Here is a 19,525-nt window from a genome sequence, read left to right on the forward strand (position 1 = left end):
CTCCAATCAATCCCGCCCCCCGTTTAATCCAAAAAAACACCCGAAAAACCACAGAAATAATAAAATGTCCGGGTTTTGGAAGGTTTTATTGGGAACTCCACGATGTAGAGGGGAATGAGGCCGCCAGTGAGGAGAGATAGCCCGGGAAGCGCTGAGCGGCCGTGGCCCTGCTCCCTCCCCGCCCCACAGTAGCAGCAGGGAGGGAGGTTGGCATGGCGGAGTTTGTTTATTTTCCTTTATATTTCCACAGTGTCTGTGGGGACGGTAGTTCACTGCGAGCGCCTGAAACCCGGGGGAAAGGAGCTGCAGCAGGTTCTCCCACAGAACAGGGCTTTGTCACTGTCTCTCTATTTGCCCACAGCCATGGGGACTGAGGACGCCTCAGAGCGGGTTCCCTTTGGGGGGAGTGCCCTCATCCCTGGCGTTTTCCTTTCGGGGAACGCGGAGTGAAAACCCAACGCCTTTGTGCTTGTGCCTGTACCTGCCCAGTCCAGTTTCCAAGTGTTTCACTGCATGGACAGAGAATTCCCAGCGGGAATGGCAGGGACGGACACGGGCACGGCCGCTCCACGCAGCCCGGCGCCACCCCACCCCTCCAGCAGCACCAGAACAGCGCGGGGAAGGCGGCTGCACTCCCTTGCCTCTGATCTCCTGGGCAAATAAAGGGAAAAACGGGATAAAACCACACCAGGTTTGATTTCCAGGGCAAATAACGGGAAAAGCAGGGATACAGGGAAAAAACCACATCTGTGGAACGTCGGTAGGAGCGGTGAGGGAGGCAAAGTGAGCCCGCTGCCAGCTGGAAACAGCATCCCGTGTTACAGCCCTGCCTGGGATCTGCCTTTTTTATCTGATCCCTTCACAACTTCCATCCCCTGGAAGCTGGCAGAGCGGCAGGAGGCTTGGAGGACACTTGCCTGGCGAAAAATACCACAGAAGGAATTCCTATACAGGAGTAAATTTAATAAAACCACCACCAATTGTTTACTTTAACATAGCTCTTGTTACAGAAATCATAAAAATGGACTCAGTAGCTAAACTCATTAGTTCTTTCCCCTTTTAATTGAAAAATACTCCGCTGATTTCAGCTTCTACTGCACTAGATGGAGTGTTAAATAGTTGCCAGGACAGGACGCCCAGTGATTGAGCCCAAAACAAACACAAAGACAATTCCATCAGCTTTCCTTTTCCATGTTACGACTCGTTATAATGAAGTGAAAATTAAAACAGCAAGAAAGGGTCCATTTGACAGATGAAAGGTGGAGGGAGAGGAGATCCACAGCCGAAATCTCGCAGGAAGCCTTTGGAGAAGTGGTGCAAAACACCCCTCCGTGTCCTGCCTCGGGATCCAAAACAAACCTCTAAACACACACAAACACACACACACGCACTCACACGCCTCCTCTGGGATCACAGCACGTGTCCTGCGTGCACCAGTGGGAACAGAGAGCTGGATTTGGGCAGGTAAAGAGAGATCTGGGGCCAAAAATAAACCAAGAAAAAGGCAAGGCATCCTGAACCAGAGCTCCAGGAGCTGCGAGGGGCCGCGTCCGTCGCCAGCAATGGATACACACACAGACCTGGGGGAGGCCCTGGACAGAAAGGAACCGCAGGAAGAGGAGAAACCCAACTGCTCTGGAAAAAGCCTTCCAAAAAGAAAAAAAAAAATAAAATATATATATATAGATATATTCACTACACCAGCACACGCTTCCCCCACCCCAGCCCAGGGAAAAAAAAAAACAAAACCAAACAAAAGAATCAAACTGAAAGAAAATGCACAGCAAATAGACATAATCTTGAAGATTTTTAAAGAATAAATATTTTTTTGTAATTAAACATTATGCAAACACGTGCCACGCTTGCTCTTTGTCCATGCATATGCGCTATATACAACTTTGAAAAATACTGTGTTGTCCTCTTTTTGTTTTAAAAGTCATATACAAAGGTTGGGTTTTTTTTTTCCTTGCTGTGTACCCCCCTCCTTCCCTCCCCAAAAATCCTCTTTACAATGAGCCAATCCACATTCATCCATGTATTTGGGTGGCAGAGAGGAGGAGGGGGGCGGGAGAGCCACCCCCCTTACCAAAGTCCATCAAAATGGCTGGTTTGGACATGAAAAGCAGTGTCAAGAAACTGGTTTAAGTTTCATCTGTACTACACACAGGAAAAGAAAGAGAGAAAAGAAAAAGGAGTCGGCTTGGAGGATGAAGCTACGTTACAAGTTAAAGTTGGAGGGTTTTTTAGTGCGTCTGTCACACTCTTGGCCGCCTAGAATACTGTTGTACAATGGTTTATCTACCTTTTTTTTTTTATTACAATATAATTTACTTAATTTTTCTGTTAACAAAACAGAATCCCGGTACTACAGACCAGCGGTGTAAGAGGCGGAGCAGCGCCCTGGGTGGGTTTTATTGGAATTGCATGAGCACTCTAGGATGGGAAAGGGTTCAGAGTTCATTGCTGCGGGGCCGGGCTCAGTCCTCGATGTACTCCCACAGGTCCTTCTCGTAGCCTTCATGCACGTGCTGCAACAAAACCCTCCGCCGGCTCTCGCAGTATCTGCAGGGGACAGGGACAGCGAGGAGAATGCACGTCAGCCATCATGGAGCAGCAGGGGACAGGGACAGCATGGAAAAGGCACATCAGGATTCATGGAGCAGCCTTTGGTGCGTTGTGATTTCAGGATTTACCTCAGAAACTCGGTTCCTACCATGGTGATTCCCTGCCAGGTGTGTCAGTCACCTCTCCTTTCCCATCCCTGACCCCTGCCCAGCACTGTCAGTCCTGGCACTCCAGAAGTGCAGAGTCAAAGGATGCTCTCTACCCCTGGGAGGACATTGGGCCATCCAGGTGTCCTTTGTCCCTTGAGACTTCCCCTTCTGTACCTGGTTGATGGTCCCTGTGTTCCTTCCCTCTCCCCGGGGTTAAAAGGAACAGCAACCATGCGGTTTGGAGAGTTCTGTTGAAGCTGTTGCTGGGCCAGAATAAAGCTCTGGATCCAAAAAACCCTCCATCAGAACCAACTCCTTTCCTTCACCTTTGCCTTAAAGCTTCTCCAGCAGAGGGAAACCTGAGGAGCGGCCCCTCCATGGGAGGAAGCTCCATCCTGCCACCACCGGAGCTGGACTTCCCTCCAAGCACCCAGCCAAAGGTGAAAACACCAAAGTTGCCCCTTTTTGGTCAAGCAGCAAGGGCCAGACAAGTTCAGGCACATCCCATCCAGCTATATGGGTGTTATTCCAACAGCCCTGGCACCAAGCTATCCAAACCTACAGCATGCCTCAGGTCCTGTCCAGACTGCAAGGCAATTTGTATTCTATTTGCCATCTGCATGGCAGTTGGCTTCTGCTCAGTGGGCAAGTCTTCCTTATCTCTTCCTCTATCACCCCTCCCTCCGGGGAGATACCTGCTGATAACAGCTATGGAATGTCACTGCGTGGCTGATAAGAACTGTAACATCCCATTGGGAGATGTGAGCCCAGAGGGAGGAGCCAAGCATTCATACCCAGATATAATCTGGAGATTCTGGAACACCAGCACAGCTTTTCTCCACTGGATTCCCCAGAGGAACAGCAGCTGCCTCTCCTTCCACTGGATCTTCAGAGGAAGAGACTGCACCTTTCTCCAGGATCCCTGCTCCAGCAGAACCACCCCTGACACTCCAGGAGGGCTGAGCCACAATTCCAATGGCACTGCTGCCAACACTCTGACCCACAGGGTGTCAGGTTGTGTTCTGACTCTGGCAGTGTTGTTCTGTTGTTCTGTGTTCACTGCATTGTTTATTTTATCCTTTTATTTTCTTCCCTATTAAAGAACTTTATTTCTTGCTCCCATATTTTTTGCCTGAGAGCCCCTCAATCAAATTTATAGCAGTTCAGGGGGAGGGGGGGTTTACATTCTCCATTTCAGGGGAGGCTCCTGCCTTCCTTAGCAGACTCCTGGCTTTCCAAAGCAAGACACTTCCAAAAGAGGTGATCCCCCAAGAAGGGACTCTGTATTTACAGCCTGTTAACAGTGCTAATTAAGACTGGTTGCTCCAGTCACTCAGCTCCAGGTCCCTGGCTGGAAACCAGTGTGCAAATTCAGAGCTTTTCAGGCCAAAATATCCCCAGAACCTCTACAGCTGAGAAACCTTCAGGAATAACTGGAGGAGGAGGAAGCAGCAGCTGTGGTTTGAAAAACTCTGAGCACAGGTTAGTGGAGACACATGGAATGGGATGAGCTCTCCCCAAACACAGCCTGCTGCCTGCTCTAAGCCCCATCAGGATAACAAAATGCCATGTGTTAGCTGGGAAAAACTAGCTGGAGGTGTTCAAGGCCAGGTGGGATGGGGCCACCTGGTCTAGTGGAAAGTGTCCCTGCCCATGGCAGGAGGTGGAACCATATTTACTTTAAGATCCCTTCCAACCCAAACCAGTCCAGGATGAAAACCTCAGGAGCACTGACACAGTTTTAGATGGAAACAGTCCAAAGGGTTACTGGTCTGGCTGGAGAGCAGGCTTCACCTCACATCCCAACATGTGGCTCTCAGAGGGACACTACACCCATGGAGTATTCCCACCTACTCTGAAAAATGCTGCACATAAAACTGATCCAAGAGCCCTCCCAGGATCCTGAGGAAAAGGGATACCACAGAACACAGCAAAGGATGTCATTTTGGGTGTGTTAGAAGACAAAAAGGACAGAAACATTGAACAAATTCAGGTTCCAAGAGCAAACTCTAAATAAGCGTCTCAGAGGCTCTGGCTTGCTTGGCAGGGGTCACACATCCCTCAGGAAAAACCTCCCAGTGGGAAGCTGTCCCTGACCACAACACACACTAACAACTGGCAGCAATTCCTCACCTTCTGCTCAGGACCTGACCAGAGTGACTGATTTATCCATCAGAGCAGCTGTGGCTCCCCTCACTGCTGTCAGCTGGTCAAGAGAAACCCCTGTACACAAAGTCCCATTGATTTTCAGGAGCATGTGATGGCAAACACGCGGTCTCTGCTTTCCAAACTTTAGTTAATTTTCTGCTGGATGGGTGTGGGGGGCTTAATCCTGTTTTCTAGATACGTCTTTGCAAGCAAAGAGATCCAAACAGCTGAAACTAAACCAGCCTGGAGGGCAGTTCCTGCAGCTTCTCAGAGCTCTTTAAACCCACCTCGATGACATCCTGCTCCCAGTCTTGCATCAAAGGGCACCGTGCAGGACATGATTAAGACATGACTGAACTGGTTAATCAGGGACCTGCACGGGCTTGACAGATGTATTTTCTTCTCAGAAATGTGAAGGCAGGTTTGGGATACTGTTTCCAAGCAATTCAGGCTATATTAGGTTGTAATTTCACCCTTACAAAAGCATCTAGGTTCAGAGGACTGAAGTAAACAAGCAGCTTCATCTGAAATATCAAATTAATGGTGGCCTTAAAGGGTAAATGACAAAATGTCTCCAAAAAGGAGGTCAGGAAAGTCTTGTCCAGCCCCAGCTGTGCTGCCAAAGTTGGACAGGATGAGCCACCAAATCTTAACAGCTCCTGCCACGCCCCAAAGTCCATTGAGTCCTACAGCTCACCCTACTTTGGATATTTTCTTCCCCCTAAGCCAGGCATAACAAATTCAGTGATTTTGGCAAAATGCCTCAGAAATGCAAGCCCTAATCCTGTGACTCATCCGCATTTTCAGCTTTGTACTTTTCCACTGTGCAGAAATGATTCCCCTGGGACTGAACAAAGCGCTGGCATCTGTGTCACCTGGACCCCAGTCCCTGCTCCCCTTCCCAGCTGGGCAGGCTGCTCTGTCCCTCTTCCTCGGGGACAGCTTTCCTACACCCACGTTTTGCACAAATGGACCCAGCAGACAATTAAAAGAGCCAATTGCTCTCTGCTGGCAGCTCATCCTAGGCCAGAGCTGGCAGCTTGGAATAACAAAGTCACTCCTTGTTCTTTGGCCCTGGCTCTGTGGATCCCATCCTGGTGCTGGCCATTCCCACACACTCCTTCTGTGCAGGAAGAGCAGTGTACTGAGAGCTATTGCTTCTGGACACGGGATTTTTTCCATTCTGGGGTTGCATCTTCCAGCTCCTGCTCTGCAGAGCAGATGGAAGGCAGAGCTGGGAGCCTCTCCCCACAGGCTGTCACCTCCCCTGAGAGCTGGGACACAAAACCACACTGCCAGCATCTGCGTGAGGGCTTCACCCGGAGGATTCGGGGCTGGCTCAGGACAGCGCTGCTGCTCTCAGAGATCCAGGGAATGGCTGATCACAATGGGTGGCACAAAGCCAAGAGCAAACAGCTTCCCAAGGATGTGGCTCTGGAGAAACTGTATCTTGGCAAGTGCTCAGGTCACTACCTGACACAGGGCACGGCAACACTCTTTGGCTGCTTTGAGAGAAAGGAGTATTCCAACACAAACCTGTACTTATCCTGTACTTTCTGCTTTATGTCTTGCAGCGAATCTTGGGATATATCTCGCTCCAGGTACCCAGAAAGCACCTCTGTAGCATTCTCTAAGTCTGCTTGGTTATTCTGTAAAGAGATAAGAGAAAAAAAGTGTTTGAGGGGGGTAAAGGAAAGGGGGAGATTTTCATTTCAGCGCAATTGGAATCAGTACCAAAATAAAAAAGGATTAGATATCATGGGATCCCAGATTGATTTTGGGTGGAAAGGAACATTGAAACTCATCCATTTCCATTACTGCCATGGGCCACCTTCCCCTAGACCAGGTTGCTCCAACCCCCATTCAACATAACCTGGAACACTTCCAGGGACGGGGCAGCCATAGCTTTGTGATTCTGTGACTCCTCCAGCACACCACCCTACACAATGCCCAGAGAACCTCTAATTTTACACAACACAACATTAAACCAGACTAACTTGGGTAAAAATGGGGACTAAAGCCCTCCAAGCATTAAATCTCATTTCCTCAGTTTTACAATTTGAATTCCCGACAATCCCATTTTTTCCTACCTCAAAGATAATGGACTGATTATTCTTTTTGAGGTAGAAGGCAAAGACGTAAGTGTACATGAGTGTGGCACGACACTGGCAGAGGACGTCGACTGCTTTCTTCAGGAACTGCACCTCGATCCATGACATGTTGTGCTGCTGCATCTCCTCCATCTTCTGCTTCACCTGAGCGTAGAGCTTGTGCTCGAAGCGCAGGCTCTGCATGTGGTTCATGTAGCGGTTGCAGTAGAACAGGTACCTCTGCAGGGCTGCTCGGGATCGCTGCGTTAATTCCCATTAGGGAGAAAGAAAACAAATAGTTAAAATAAAGTAATGGCTGCAAGAGAAGTAAATCCTTCACAAGGCTCTTCCTGATCCAGAGAATGAGCTTCCTTTCCAAAGGAGGCTCCTCTCTCCTGTCGTGTTGGGCAGACGGCTCTGCGCGGCCCCGCTAACCCTGGGAAGCGCCCCGGGCACTTCCCAGCACAGCTCTGACATCCTCACTCCCAACCTCGGAAACAATTACAATCACACTGCTCCAGCCTCATCACTTCTCTATTTCAGCCTCTCGACTCAAGGTACAGCACTCAAATGTTTCCAGTGTCACGACAAAAGGAAGAAGATGATGTTTTGTTGGGGGGTTTTTTGCTAATAAGGAATTCTAATTACTGGGCTTGTGCTAAGAGGGCAATCTCAGGTTGATTATAAAGCAGGGGAAAGGCACCGTGTGCTAAACAAGAGAACCAAGATGACTCAATACACAGTCATTAATCTTATTTTCCTCACACTGACAGACCAGCTGTAAAAAACTAACACCACGGGCATGGTTCAACTTGTGTGCTCTGGATGTACAAAGGTAGCAAGCATATAGCAGGCAAAGCCATCCCTATCTTAAAAGTCAAAAGACTTAACTGTCCTTTGGATTTGTGCCCGAATCCGTGAACTCCTTCAGAGCAGATGTGTGGGTTTAGAGAAAGCACAGCACAGGGCCGATGATCTCCCTCATCACCAAAGGTTATGGACTCACCTCCTGTGCATCCCTTGCTGCCTTTGCATCATCCTCATTGTAGCGATTACAGTTGTACCTGTAACAGGGACACCGATTCCACAGATTTCAGTCCAAATCCGTGCCGTTTGCACCACGACCTCCTCGCCCTTCCAGCAAGGCACGCTCCCGAACTCACCAGGCAGATCCGTGGGGCTCCCAGGGGCCCAGACACACCCAGCAGAACTCCGCCTTGCAGTTCTGGTTCCGACAGACCATGTGGTTGCAGCCCCCGTCCTTCTCGATGGTGACGTGGCATTTCGGGCATTCCTGTCCACAGGACAGAGAGCACCGTTAGCAGGGCAAGCACGGAACCCCAACAGCCTGGGGAACTTGGAAGGGTTCCCACAGCAGGCAGACAGAGCACGTCAAGAGAAATACATGATTTAATTCTTCCCTTTGGACATCGAGATCCTCTTCAGTCAGGCCTTAAAATACTTCCAAACCCGGAGCAGTTAGATAGAAAAAAACTTAGGGAATAACATATTTTATCTATGCTGCTGTCACAGAGGGACACTGGGCGAGTCACTTCATGACCTTCCCCAAAATCCCAGCAGAGGGGTGGTCTCTAAGAGCCTGGGAAGCATGAGGAACTTGGCTTTCCTCACCACCAAGTGTCTGCTCCACTCTGGGACTGAGACCAAGCCAGAATCACGCTGTTACCAATCCTGCAGCTGTAACACGCCATCCAGAAAGGAGCTGAAAACATGCAGCAAGACTCTAGTGTGCTTCAAAGAAGCTGCTGTCAGCTAAAAAGACACTTCTCTTCCTGAGGTGTTTCCATGTTTCCCATCAGGTCCCTTTTTTCCCCTCACTGAAGACTTTTCCATAAAAGCTCACATGGGGTTTTCCCTTTCAGGGGTAAGGCTTTTGACAAATATGAGTATCTCAAAGGGCAGCTCTGCACAGGGAAATATCTGGGGAATATAACACCAATATCTCCATGAGCTTGGAAATTAACAAATCAACAAAGCAGCAAATACAAGAAGAAAAAAAACTGCATAAATAAAACCAAAACCATTTTAGGCTGAATCAGCTCCTCATCCAGCTCATCCCACAACCACACCAGCCTTGACGAAGTTTCTGCACGAGCCAGTTTTTATCTACAACACAATAACAAACATATCCAAACCAGTGATACACACACCTGTAAAATCAGCTGCAGCTTTTGGGTCAGCAGCATGTGAAATCCCCTCCCCAGTCTGGAGCATGTCTTTGCTCCAAAGCAAGCAGCTCCTACCATGGCATTCACATAAACTCTCAACAAAGGAAGAAACCAACATGCACAATCACTCCAGAACTGCTACTTCTATACAGGACACAATCCAATGGGTTCTTCTACACCCACTCTGAGTGTCCCAACTATTACTGCATTTTATATGAGTTTGCCAGTTTGGATTGTCAGAGACAGGAGAATTTGCACATCAAACCACAATGGGATCAAGCAGCAACCAAGCACAAAAGAGGGATTTTCCAGACCTGCCTTTTTCCCAGTCACCTGTGTTTGTTCTTCAGACTCAGCAACTGTACTACAAACAAAGTGAAGCACAGCAGCTCCTGTGCTGCTCCCCTCAAGGGCACAACACCAACATGTTCCCTAGGACTGTCCACAGGATGGATACTCAGCCAGCAAAGCTTGTTCCCAGTTAGTCAGAGCAGTTCTGTGAACTTCAAAGTCAAAAGTGGTCCCTCCTTCAAGCAGAGCACTCAGGGCAGCATCTATTTCCCTTTTCCAGGCAGCACTCCTCCCTCTTCCAATCCTGCACCAACAAGTCAAGACTCAAATGTAGGTTTATGCCAGCACTGTCCTGCCCAGCTGTGCAGATCCCTGCTCAGTCTGCCCATCAGCCAGGGTGGCTCTAAGCACAGACAGTGGCCCTGGCCCTGTCCCACCCTGGGCTGCACAGCCAGAGGAGGCTGTGGAGCTGTGCAGCTCTTCCACGCACATCTCCTCCCACACCAGGTGCCCACATCACTGGTGGGAGGCACAGCTGACCCACACAGCTGCCTTGATCCCTCCTGTGAGCAAAATCCTACAGCTGAGCAAGGAGAACAGGCCCCAGGGACCTGCCAAGCTGCCACAAGCACGTATGCACAGCACAGGGATGTGGGGCCATCTCACCCCCAGGGAGGCTCCAGCAGGAGCAGGGAAATTCTGCCCTCCTGTCTTTGAGGTGGGACCAAGCTTTCCATTGTGTCCACAGTGCTCAGGGCTTTGAGCTCTGGAATGCAAACGAGAACAAAAAGACCCTTCCAGTGCCTGAAAGGGCTCCAGGAGAGCCTGGAGAGGGACTTTGGATGAGAGGGAATGGCTTCCCACTTCCAGAGGGCAGGGTTGGATGGGATATTGGGAAGAAATTCTTCCCTGTGAGGGTGGGAGCCCCTGGCACAGGTGCCCAGAGCAGCTGTGGCTGCCCCTGGATCCCTGGCAGTGCCCAAGGCCAGGCTGGACAGGGCTTGGAGCACCCTGGGATAGTGGAAGGTGGCAGAGGTGGAACTTGATTAAAGTCATTCCAACTCAAACCATTCCATGATTCTAGGATCTCATCCCAGCCCTTCTCTCACAGGGAATGCCATCCTTCCCACACCTTCATGCTCCTGTCTAGCAGAGCACAAGGAAGATGTGATACAGTACCTGTGCAGATCCCTAAAGCTGTGTAAAAGTGAAAAGTTGAGTATTAATAAAAATTAAAGCCATGAAAAGCACATACTAAAGACACCAGCAGAAAAAGAAGTAGTAACTACTCAAGTCACCAACAGAACAAGTGGGAGAGATTTACAGATTAATGAGGATGGGGAAGGAAGAGCTCCCTGAGAATTACAGCCATGCAACAACCCAACAGGCAGCAAATCAAGTTACTAAACCTGCAGATTATTGTGCACATTATCAGCCACAGCACAGCACAGAAGTGACCTCATTAACATTGTTCCACTTCAAACAACTCCATACTGGGCTTGGAAACAAAAGCCTGGGCAAACCTGGCAAAGGAGAACAATCCTGATTTTGTTGTAAAAGTCCACGCAGACATAAAGCACCATAAACCTCAGCAGCTCTTTTATGAACAGGAAGCTAAATAGAAACACGTTTCTTATTTCAGGGCAAGTGAAAGAGATTAGTCCTTTCTAGAACTCCCAGAGTGGACATCAGCACCCCACAGCCACATTCACAGCAACACCTTCACCCCTAGCCCACCCTATAAAGACTCATCAAAAACCACAGGGGTTTCTAAATGAATTTCAACAAAACCTAAAAACTTAATTATGGCTAGCACAAACACTACATAGAGCAAAATTTTTAAAGCAGATTTGAAACAACAATTCATCTGAGAAAGGGAGACGTCACTTGGGCTCTTTTAGAAAAACACAGACCATGGCTCCAGCATGGTGGGAAATGAAGGAGCACAGTTTGGTGCTGGTGCCCAGGAGGATTCCACGTCCTGCCAGATTTTCCATACATTACAACAAATGCAGGATCTCCAGAAAGTGCAGGGGGGAGCACTTTAAGCCATTAAAAAGTGACATGGAAAGGGAAAGATGTGGGCTCTTGCCATTTTATCTCATGCACAAGAGAAAAACAGCCAATGGGTTTTGTTGGAGAAGAAAATGTGCCTGGTTTATCCATCAGCCCTTCATGCTCTGTCTGACCTGCAAGGGAAGGATGGGGGTGTGCCAGGAGCCAAAGGAGCAAGGCTGGGCCTTTTGTAGTACCAAATGAACAACTTGCATTAACAGCAATTTAAGTTCCACAATAAAAAGCAGTGCCTTGTGTGAAGGCCAGCACCTCACTGGCTTTATTCTTTTCCCTTTGGTATTCCAAGAAGCAAAGATTAAAATCACACTCAGGTTCCACACAGGTTTCCCCTCCTCATTTTAGACCACTTCCAGATACACCTTAAGAGCCCAAAATAAATGCACAAATCCAGGTTTTCTCTATTTTTCACTCCTTTGGATGTCCACTTGACGAAAGTAATGGATCTCTGTGGTTCCTTTATTCCCAAATACCTGAAATTTGCCGAGTTTAACTCAAAAAAGGAAGAACCAAGTTTGTCAAATAAACTGAAAAAGAAATGTGCAAATCTTTGGACTATTCAACATCATTCCTCGAGAAGACTGAGAATTACAGGCTTGATAAAGAACTTGTATTGCCTTATCTCAACTTTAAATTAATCTAGTTAAGCTGAACTCATGTGAAAGTAGCTTATTTTAAGAAAAAAGCCATCTACTCCAGCACATTCTGCTGCAAGGGCTGTATCTTTTGTAGAAGTAGAAGGAATTTAGGTCTCCTAAGTGCAAGCAAATGAATGCAAAAGAATAAAAAAATCATATCAGAAACCACAGAACTCACTACTCGAATCTCCTCGTTTTTCATTCAGACCACTCTACATAATTCATCAAAAAACACATCACATCATTCCAGTTTGGGAACAGAAGCCAATTCAGCTGGGTTTCACTCTTCTGTTCTCTCACACAATTGCCTAATCTTCCTTTCCAACTCCATCTCCCAGGACAAGCCGGAACAAATGTATCTCACATTCTCCCGTTGCAAAGGATTATCCAGATTTCAAGCCCACATTCCAGAGGATTGGTATTTCTCTTTTACACCTTCATCTTGGTTCTGACAGGAAGTTTCCTTCCCTGAGAGGAGCCCACATGGGACAGGATTCGTGCCTGGATGGCTCCAGAAAGCGCTTTCCAAAAGCCAGAAACAGCAACGGAGCGCGTAGTCACAACCGAGTTCCTTGGAGAGCTGTTCCCAGTGATAATGGAGATTTCTGCATCTGATGGCACCTGATTCCTTTCTAAGTTCTTCAAAATGAAGTTCAACACAGAATTTAAGCTGTGAAGCCAACAGTGCGGGCACAAGTTGTGCCTCACAAACACGGCTGCCCTGCTTTGCTGTTAGGAACAGTACAGAGAGAAAGGAGGGATGGATCCACACTCCAGCTGCACAATTCCCACCCCAGTGTACAGCCCCACACCCAGACAGCACCTGGGCTTCTCCATGCCTCTGCTCAGGGAGCAGCAGGGAACTGAGGCAGGACTTGGATGCAGCCCCACGACCCAGGGCTGACCTGGCTCTCCAGAGGCTGCACAGCTCCCAGGACACACATCCCAGAGGCCAAAGCTGCAGATTCCCACCTTCCCCAAGGCAGGGATCAGCATGAGGGTGGTACTCTTCCTGCCAACTTTCCCCTCAATTGAATCCAGCATCAGCCCAGAGAGAAGAATGCCATATTGTCCTTCAGCTAATTCAATGGATATGGATGCTGTAAGACTCCAGCACTGTTGGCTTGCTCAAATGTCTGGAGTAATTACCCTGATGGCAATTTTTCTCCCTGCTGCAGCCTGGGCTCCTAAGTATTCCCATGTAGGAATGTCTGGGACAGTATTAGAGGAAGCAGCTTAGACAGTGATGTCCCAGGACAGCTCTGCTGCTCACACCAGACCAAAGGTACCAGTGAAGAAGCAGGGCTGGTGCCAGATGCCACCCTCCAGATGCGTGTTTCCCACCCCCAAAAATCTTCTTATTCCCAAGGCAGGGGCAGGCAGAAGATGGGGAAGCCCAAGATCAGCCTCCTGAGGGCTTTAACAGGCCAAGCAGGGCTGTTGCTGTTCCAGTGTCCCACGTATGTGAGACCCAAGGCCAGCAGTGCTTACACTCTGCCTTTTCCAAGCTATTGGCTGCTCTTCCTCAGGTTTAATAGGAGCAGTCCCTGAAGACTGAGCAAACTCCAGACAAAGCTGGTTCAGCCCCAGAGCCACTTTGGAGCACAGTGAGACAAAGGCAAAGTCCCTCTGGTGACTCAGTGAGCTCCGAGCAGGGCTCACTGCAGGCTGATGGGAGCTGCCCAGCAGGGGCTTCCCTGCCACCACAACACAACATTCCAGCTCGATGGAAACCAGGCAGCCTGCAAACAATGCCATTAACCACTCACACAACAGAGCCAAGAAAACAAAGCAGCCATTTCCTCACTCCCTCCCCACCTTCCTCCTTCAGCTGGGAGCCCCAGGCCTGCTCCTCACCCCCATGGGATCTGCTGCTTTTGTGTCCTTGTCACCATGACAATGTTGGTTTTAGTTTGTCCCAAAATGATCAAATGGTAAAGTTTCAGGCAAAGTTGGGCTAAGTAGAAGGAAGAGCTTTACATAATGAAATCCCAGGCAGCTGCTGTGCCAGTCTCCACCTGGAATGCTGCCCAGCAGAAATGAAGGCTCCTCCGGAGGCCAATCCCAGGCATTTGAAGGCAGATGTAAATGATGCCAGCCAAACTGAGCCACGGGTGGTGGTAACATGTTCCACACATGGAATGAGCCATGGATTTCCTTAGGGAAGCCACTGGTGCCAGACAGGAGTCCAAAGACTTAAATCTTGATCTTCCTTTGAGTCTCCAATTAACTGTTTCTTCCAGGCACTTTCCTTCACTGAACTTGAAGAAACTCACCTGATTCCAGGCATTAACACCTGTTCACTCTTCAAACAAGAGCACTTGAGTGTACTGTGGATTTTAAGGCTTGCTCTTAACAGGGAACAGAAAAAGCAATCCTAGTGCAAGGAATTAGATTGATGTCCTTTTCACCTGACTGTATAAAATCTCTATATAAAATGGAGAAAACCTCTCACCTTTGTGTTGGCTGCAATCCAATTGGAGGTTTCACTGTCATCATCACACTTCTTAATCCATTTCTTTAACCACTGTCAGAAAAATGATGGAAGAAGAGTGTTCAATGTAGCTGGAGGAACTGTAAATGTTCCCAAGACACCTGCTCACATTAAGGAAAGGTACACCCAGCCACATGGGAACTGGGGAGTGTTGGTGCTGGAAAACTGTGCAAACAGCCACTAATTTAGTGGCAGACAGTTCCTGCTGCTCCATCCTGATCCAGCAAGCACAAGCACCCAGCACAAACACTCCTGCAATGAGTTTGCAGCTCTTCATCAACACAAACTTCATGTTGGACTCTTAAATAATAAGGACATTTTGGCTTTGGGGTGACTAATTGTGGCCTTCCAGTACCAAGAAAGATGGAGAGAGACTGTTTACAAGGGCCTGGAGGGACAGGACACAGGGAATGGCTTCCCACTGCCAGAGGGCAGGGATAGATGGGATATTGGGAAGGAATTGATCCCTGTGAGGGTGAGGAGGCCCTGGCACAGGGTGCCCAGAGCAGCTGTGCCTGCCCCATCCCTGGAAGTGTTCAAGGATGGGGTTTGGAGCACCCTGGGCTAGTGGAAGGTATCCCAGCCCATGGCAGGCTGTGGGAGTAGATAATCTTTAAAGTCCCTTCCAACCCAAACCAGCAAAACCAAATTAGCTCCTCCAGTACAATGGATAATGCCTGACAAAGCACCAAACACCTACAGGAACAACTGCTACAGGAATGCTCCTTGTCCAAAAAGCACCTTCACTCCTCTGCAGGGAGTCCAGGTCTAACAGCCTCCTCTTCCAGGCAATTCCCACCTGGATGAGGCATTGCTCCCTCACAAGGTCCAGCTGGGAGGCAGCAGTAAAGGCACCCAACAGGATTTCACTGCTGGTTCTCACCCTGTGATTTGAACAGCTGAGCTACTCTGCTCCCTGGTAGGAACAAAAATTGGGCTCAGTAATCCCTGGGGGTCCCTTCCAGCTCAGGATCATCTATGGTTCTATGGACAGCCACAGAAACTTGGGCTTCATTGCTAATTCTTGCACACAAATTTATTTTAAACTTTTTCAAAACACAGATTTGTATAAGAACCTTGATGTGCTCACCTTGCATTTAACAGGATCATGCCAGTTTTCACCACAGTTAAAGCTGTAAGGGAAAGAAGGGGAAAATAAGCAGATTGTACTTGTAATTAAACAGTGTAAGTTTTCTTCTGGGTTGTTACAAGTCAGTCCTAAGGAAACTCAACACACCCCCCTTCAATCCTGAAATCCCTCAAAGGTCACTTCAAAACAGTGACAGAACAAACGGGAATGGCTTCCCACTGCCAAAGGACAGAGTTAGATGGGATTATTAGGGAGAAATTCTTTACTGTGAGAGTTGTGAGACACAAACTGGTTTCTAGAGAAGTCACCCCATCCCTGGAGTGCCCAAGGCCAGGCTGGACAGGGCTTGGAGCAGCCTGGGACAGTGGAAGGTGTCCCTGCCTATTGTAAATCAAAGGTGACTCCGACGAAGGGGAGAGAGACTGATGCATCTGACTCCACTGATATCAGAAGGGTAATTAATTACTTTATTATACTATACTATATACATTTCATCTGAACTGAATGTGCCCAGCACTCACTCTGCACTGAATCTTGTGACTGTCACCCGACAGTCCCCACACACACACACTTAGCCCTGACAGACCAAGGAAACAAAACATCCTCACTCTGGATAAACAATCTCCATATTGCATTCTGCTTTGGCACAACACAGCCACAGCAAGTGATAAGAATTGTGTTTTCCCTTTCTCTGAGGTTCAAAAAATCTCAGAAATCCTTGGGAAGAATTGTGCCTTGCTTTTCTCTGTGAAGAGAAACATGGCAACACCTGCACATGGCAGGGGGTGGAACTGGATCACCTTTAAAGTCCCTGCCAAGGCAAAGCAGCCTCCATGAACACACAGTAACACATCCAGGCAGTGAGTACAGGCAGAATGAGCAGCTTTTCCTGGCTGCCTCTTACCAGAACTGACGGCCACATTTGCAGCGCACGGGTTTCGCATCCGGGTACTGGACTTTAACGACGTGGTGGCAGTCGGGGGCAGGACACCACTTTAACAGTCGATTACACTGGAACAAAGCACACATCCCACATCACAGGGGAAGCTGGGCTCAAGGACAGCTCCTGCCCTGCTCTTGGGGCTGCAAACAGCTAAGAGATGAAAACCAAACCCACTGCACCCATCACTTCTGGCAAGGACAGAAAGCTTGATCCCGTAACAACTTCTGCCTCGGGCTCTATAGGACAGCTGAAGCCACACAGCTGGAAACTGGGACAGTGCAAACATCCTGCAAAGCACCTTTCTCCAAGTTTATCTGGAGCCTAGAAAACTATCAGTGCTTTGCTAAAGCACTTCTGCAGTTTTACTTCAACTGGCAAAATGTTTTAAGGCATGTTGTTGTTTACAGCGTTTCCTGCTTTTCAATGTGAAGTATCTCAGGTAACACTCAAGAGCCATAAATATTACATAACTATTATGTAACTACTATAACTACGTAATTCTGCTTCTCAGAACTCAAATATTAAGCAATAGCTCTTACATTCTCTTTAAGTCTTTAGTCCTGAAGTTTTTTTAGTATTTTCCTACAATTATCCCTGTAATGCAAAGGACAATAAAACAACACCTGCTTTCACACCTGATTAGAGACTATGCAAAAAAGGGATATGCTCTGCAGTTCTAAACAAGCCTCCAGCCTCTGGCTGGCTACACGTGTGAGACAAACCCTACAAGCCATTAAACAATTCAAATAAAAACTCACCTCTACAAAACTATTGGTTATTAAATGCTGGTACTTTAATTTAACCTTGGAATCTGTGATCAGACGCCTGTGGGAAGGGAAGAAACAGAAAAATTGTAGCAGAAATCTTGGTTTTTTCACATACTGCCATTAAGCAAAGGCAGATTTGATTCATCCTTCTACACTTGCAGGTACTTTTTGTACTTACCTGTTCCCTATTTATTTGTTAGATCATTATGAAAACTACATTCATTCTATTGAATATATAAATATATTAGCTTCAGAAACAGAAAGCTTATGCAGTTCCAAAGAACTGAACCTCTTGGTGTGAGGATTTTTATTTAAAAACACTTTCCTGAAGAGCCCAAGAAACAAAGCAAGTAATGTAATCAGCTCATTTACATAAAACAAGCACATTTTGTGGCAAATCCCTTTAAAAAGCTCCAGAACAACTCTTGTGTGGCTAATAACTTTGGGAAGCCTCATGTTAGCTGGGTTTCAGTGGAATGCTACAGCTTCAGCTTAAAAATTAATGGTGTTTTAATCTATCTGCCATAAAAACAAAGCTGACTTGAATTCAGTATCACTTGGGGTGTACACAACATGGACTTTAAACTAATTTCAGTCTGCTTGGAACTGGGAGAGCAGAGGAAAACTCACTGATGGGAACCCTTGACAAGCATGGTGCCCACTTTTCTCCTGGGCACACCGTTCCAGCTGGCATTTGCACACTGCCCAGCCTAAATGCATCCAAAATAACTTAATTATGGATTGCTGAGCACTTCTAAAAATGTCTTTTAGCTATGACTGAAGTGTCTTCCCAATATATCTAAATATAAAGCTGCCCTGACACACCCTTTGTGGCACTCCTGGTTTAAATCCTACTGTGGGATACAGCTTTATACAGGCCATACCATGGGTAAATATTGGAATTAATGGATTTTCCTTTCCAGCTGCAGCCAAAACTAAGGGTATTCCTGCATGTTATCCTTACACCACTCCCTGAGGAGCAGTGTGTGCCCATGGGATGTGCACAAATCCCAGCTCTGGGCAGCTGGGGAGCTCCTCTCCCAAGCACATGCTGGTTATTACATAAATCACAGCACGTGGCAGCTCAATTCCCTGGGCTAAAATAAAACAAATCAGCTGACAAAGCATCTCCTGCAATTCTGGAGTCAAACTTACTGAAGAAGGAGAAAACAATTTGAATTTGGTATTAATTAGAAATCTCTTTTTTTACCCCATACCTGGGCTTCAAGACATGCCAAATATCACCTTGAAAATGTGCTGTATTATAACAATATATCACGTTCTGAAATTTAAATTAGTAGTCATGCCATGACTAACCAGAGTTTAAAAGCCACTGGTTTTTTGCTTATCAGTCTGCTTTGATTGCCCCAATCAACATCACCAGGTCAAGATTTCAATAATTTTGCTTTGAATGTTACTGTCTTTTGGCAAATCATAAATGAAACTAGACAAATTAAAGAGGTGAAATCCATGCCCAGAGCCCATAAATCATATTAATTTTGTGTTCTTATCACTTGGAAACAGAGAGCTGGAGACTTTGCAAACAGGAAAGGACCTAAAAAGTAATAATTAACAACACAGAAGTGAGTACAGGTTCCAGTTGAGATAATTTACATTTTTTGACGTATATATTGACATATCCTAAGATTGCCACAGTTGTTTTGCTGGCTTTTAAAGGAAAGTTTTTTTCAAAAAATGCACCTTCCTCCCCACAGAAATGCATGTAAGACCAGGGAAAGGTGGATTTTTACCTCTAGGAACAGTTTCTAGTTTTACCCAGACAAATGGGACCACTGCCCTATCCCAGGCCTCCTCCCTGCTCTCTCCAGCCAAGGGCAATCCCAAGCACTGCCCTCCTTTCCTTGCTGCTGCCACCCCCAATGCTTTCAGCTACTCCATTTCACATGCACTCTTTCAACAGCTCATCCCAACTGCAGCAATCAAGAAAACACTCCAAAAAGTCCTGCTGAGAGCGTTTGACTCCACAAATTGAAGTTCAACCTCTGGTAAACAAAAATCTCAATCAAGTTACTCAAGACATGCCAACTTCAGCTCAGTTTCCACCCACTAGGCTCTACAAACCACCCC

General features: G+C 47.4%; 1 protein-coding gene across 1 annotated transcript in view; it reads right to left on the bottom strand.

Moving 5' to 3' along the window:
- Positions 1-1,921: 1,921 nt before the first annotated feature.
- Positions 1,922-19,525, bottom strand: part of ARIH1 (ariadne RBR E3 ubiquitin protein ligase 1) — a 51,251-nt gene continuing 33,647 nt past the window's right edge. The window contains exons 6-14 of the mRNA XM_074549639.1: positions 17,429-17,495; positions 16,632-16,738; positions 15,728-15,770; positions 14,599-14,670; positions 8,116-8,246; positions 7,959-8,016; positions 6,953-7,213; positions 6,399-6,511; positions 1,922-2,562 (exon numbers count right to left, since the gene is read on the bottom strand). Coding sequence (XP_074405740.1) covers positions 2,478-2,562; positions 6,399-6,511; positions 6,953-7,213; positions 7,959-8,016; positions 8,116-8,246; positions 14,599-14,670; positions 15,728-15,770; positions 16,632-16,738; positions 17,429-17,495 — 937 coding nt within the window. The 3' untranslated portion in view covers positions 1,922-2,477. The remainder of the gene's footprint in view (positions 2,563-6,398; positions 6,512-6,952; positions 7,214-7,958; positions 8,017-8,115; positions 8,247-14,598; positions 14,671-15,727; positions 15,771-16,631; positions 16,739-17,428; positions 17,496-19,525) is intronic.

The sequence above is a fragment of the Zonotrichia albicollis genome, chromosome 11, assembly GCF_047830755.1.
Source record: "Zonotrichia albicollis isolate bZonAlb1 chromosome 11, bZonAlb1.hap1, whole genome shotgun sequence".
NCBI classification, from domain to species: domain Eukaryota; kingdom Metazoa; phylum Chordata; class Aves; order Passeriformes; family Passerellidae; genus Zonotrichia; species Zonotrichia albicollis.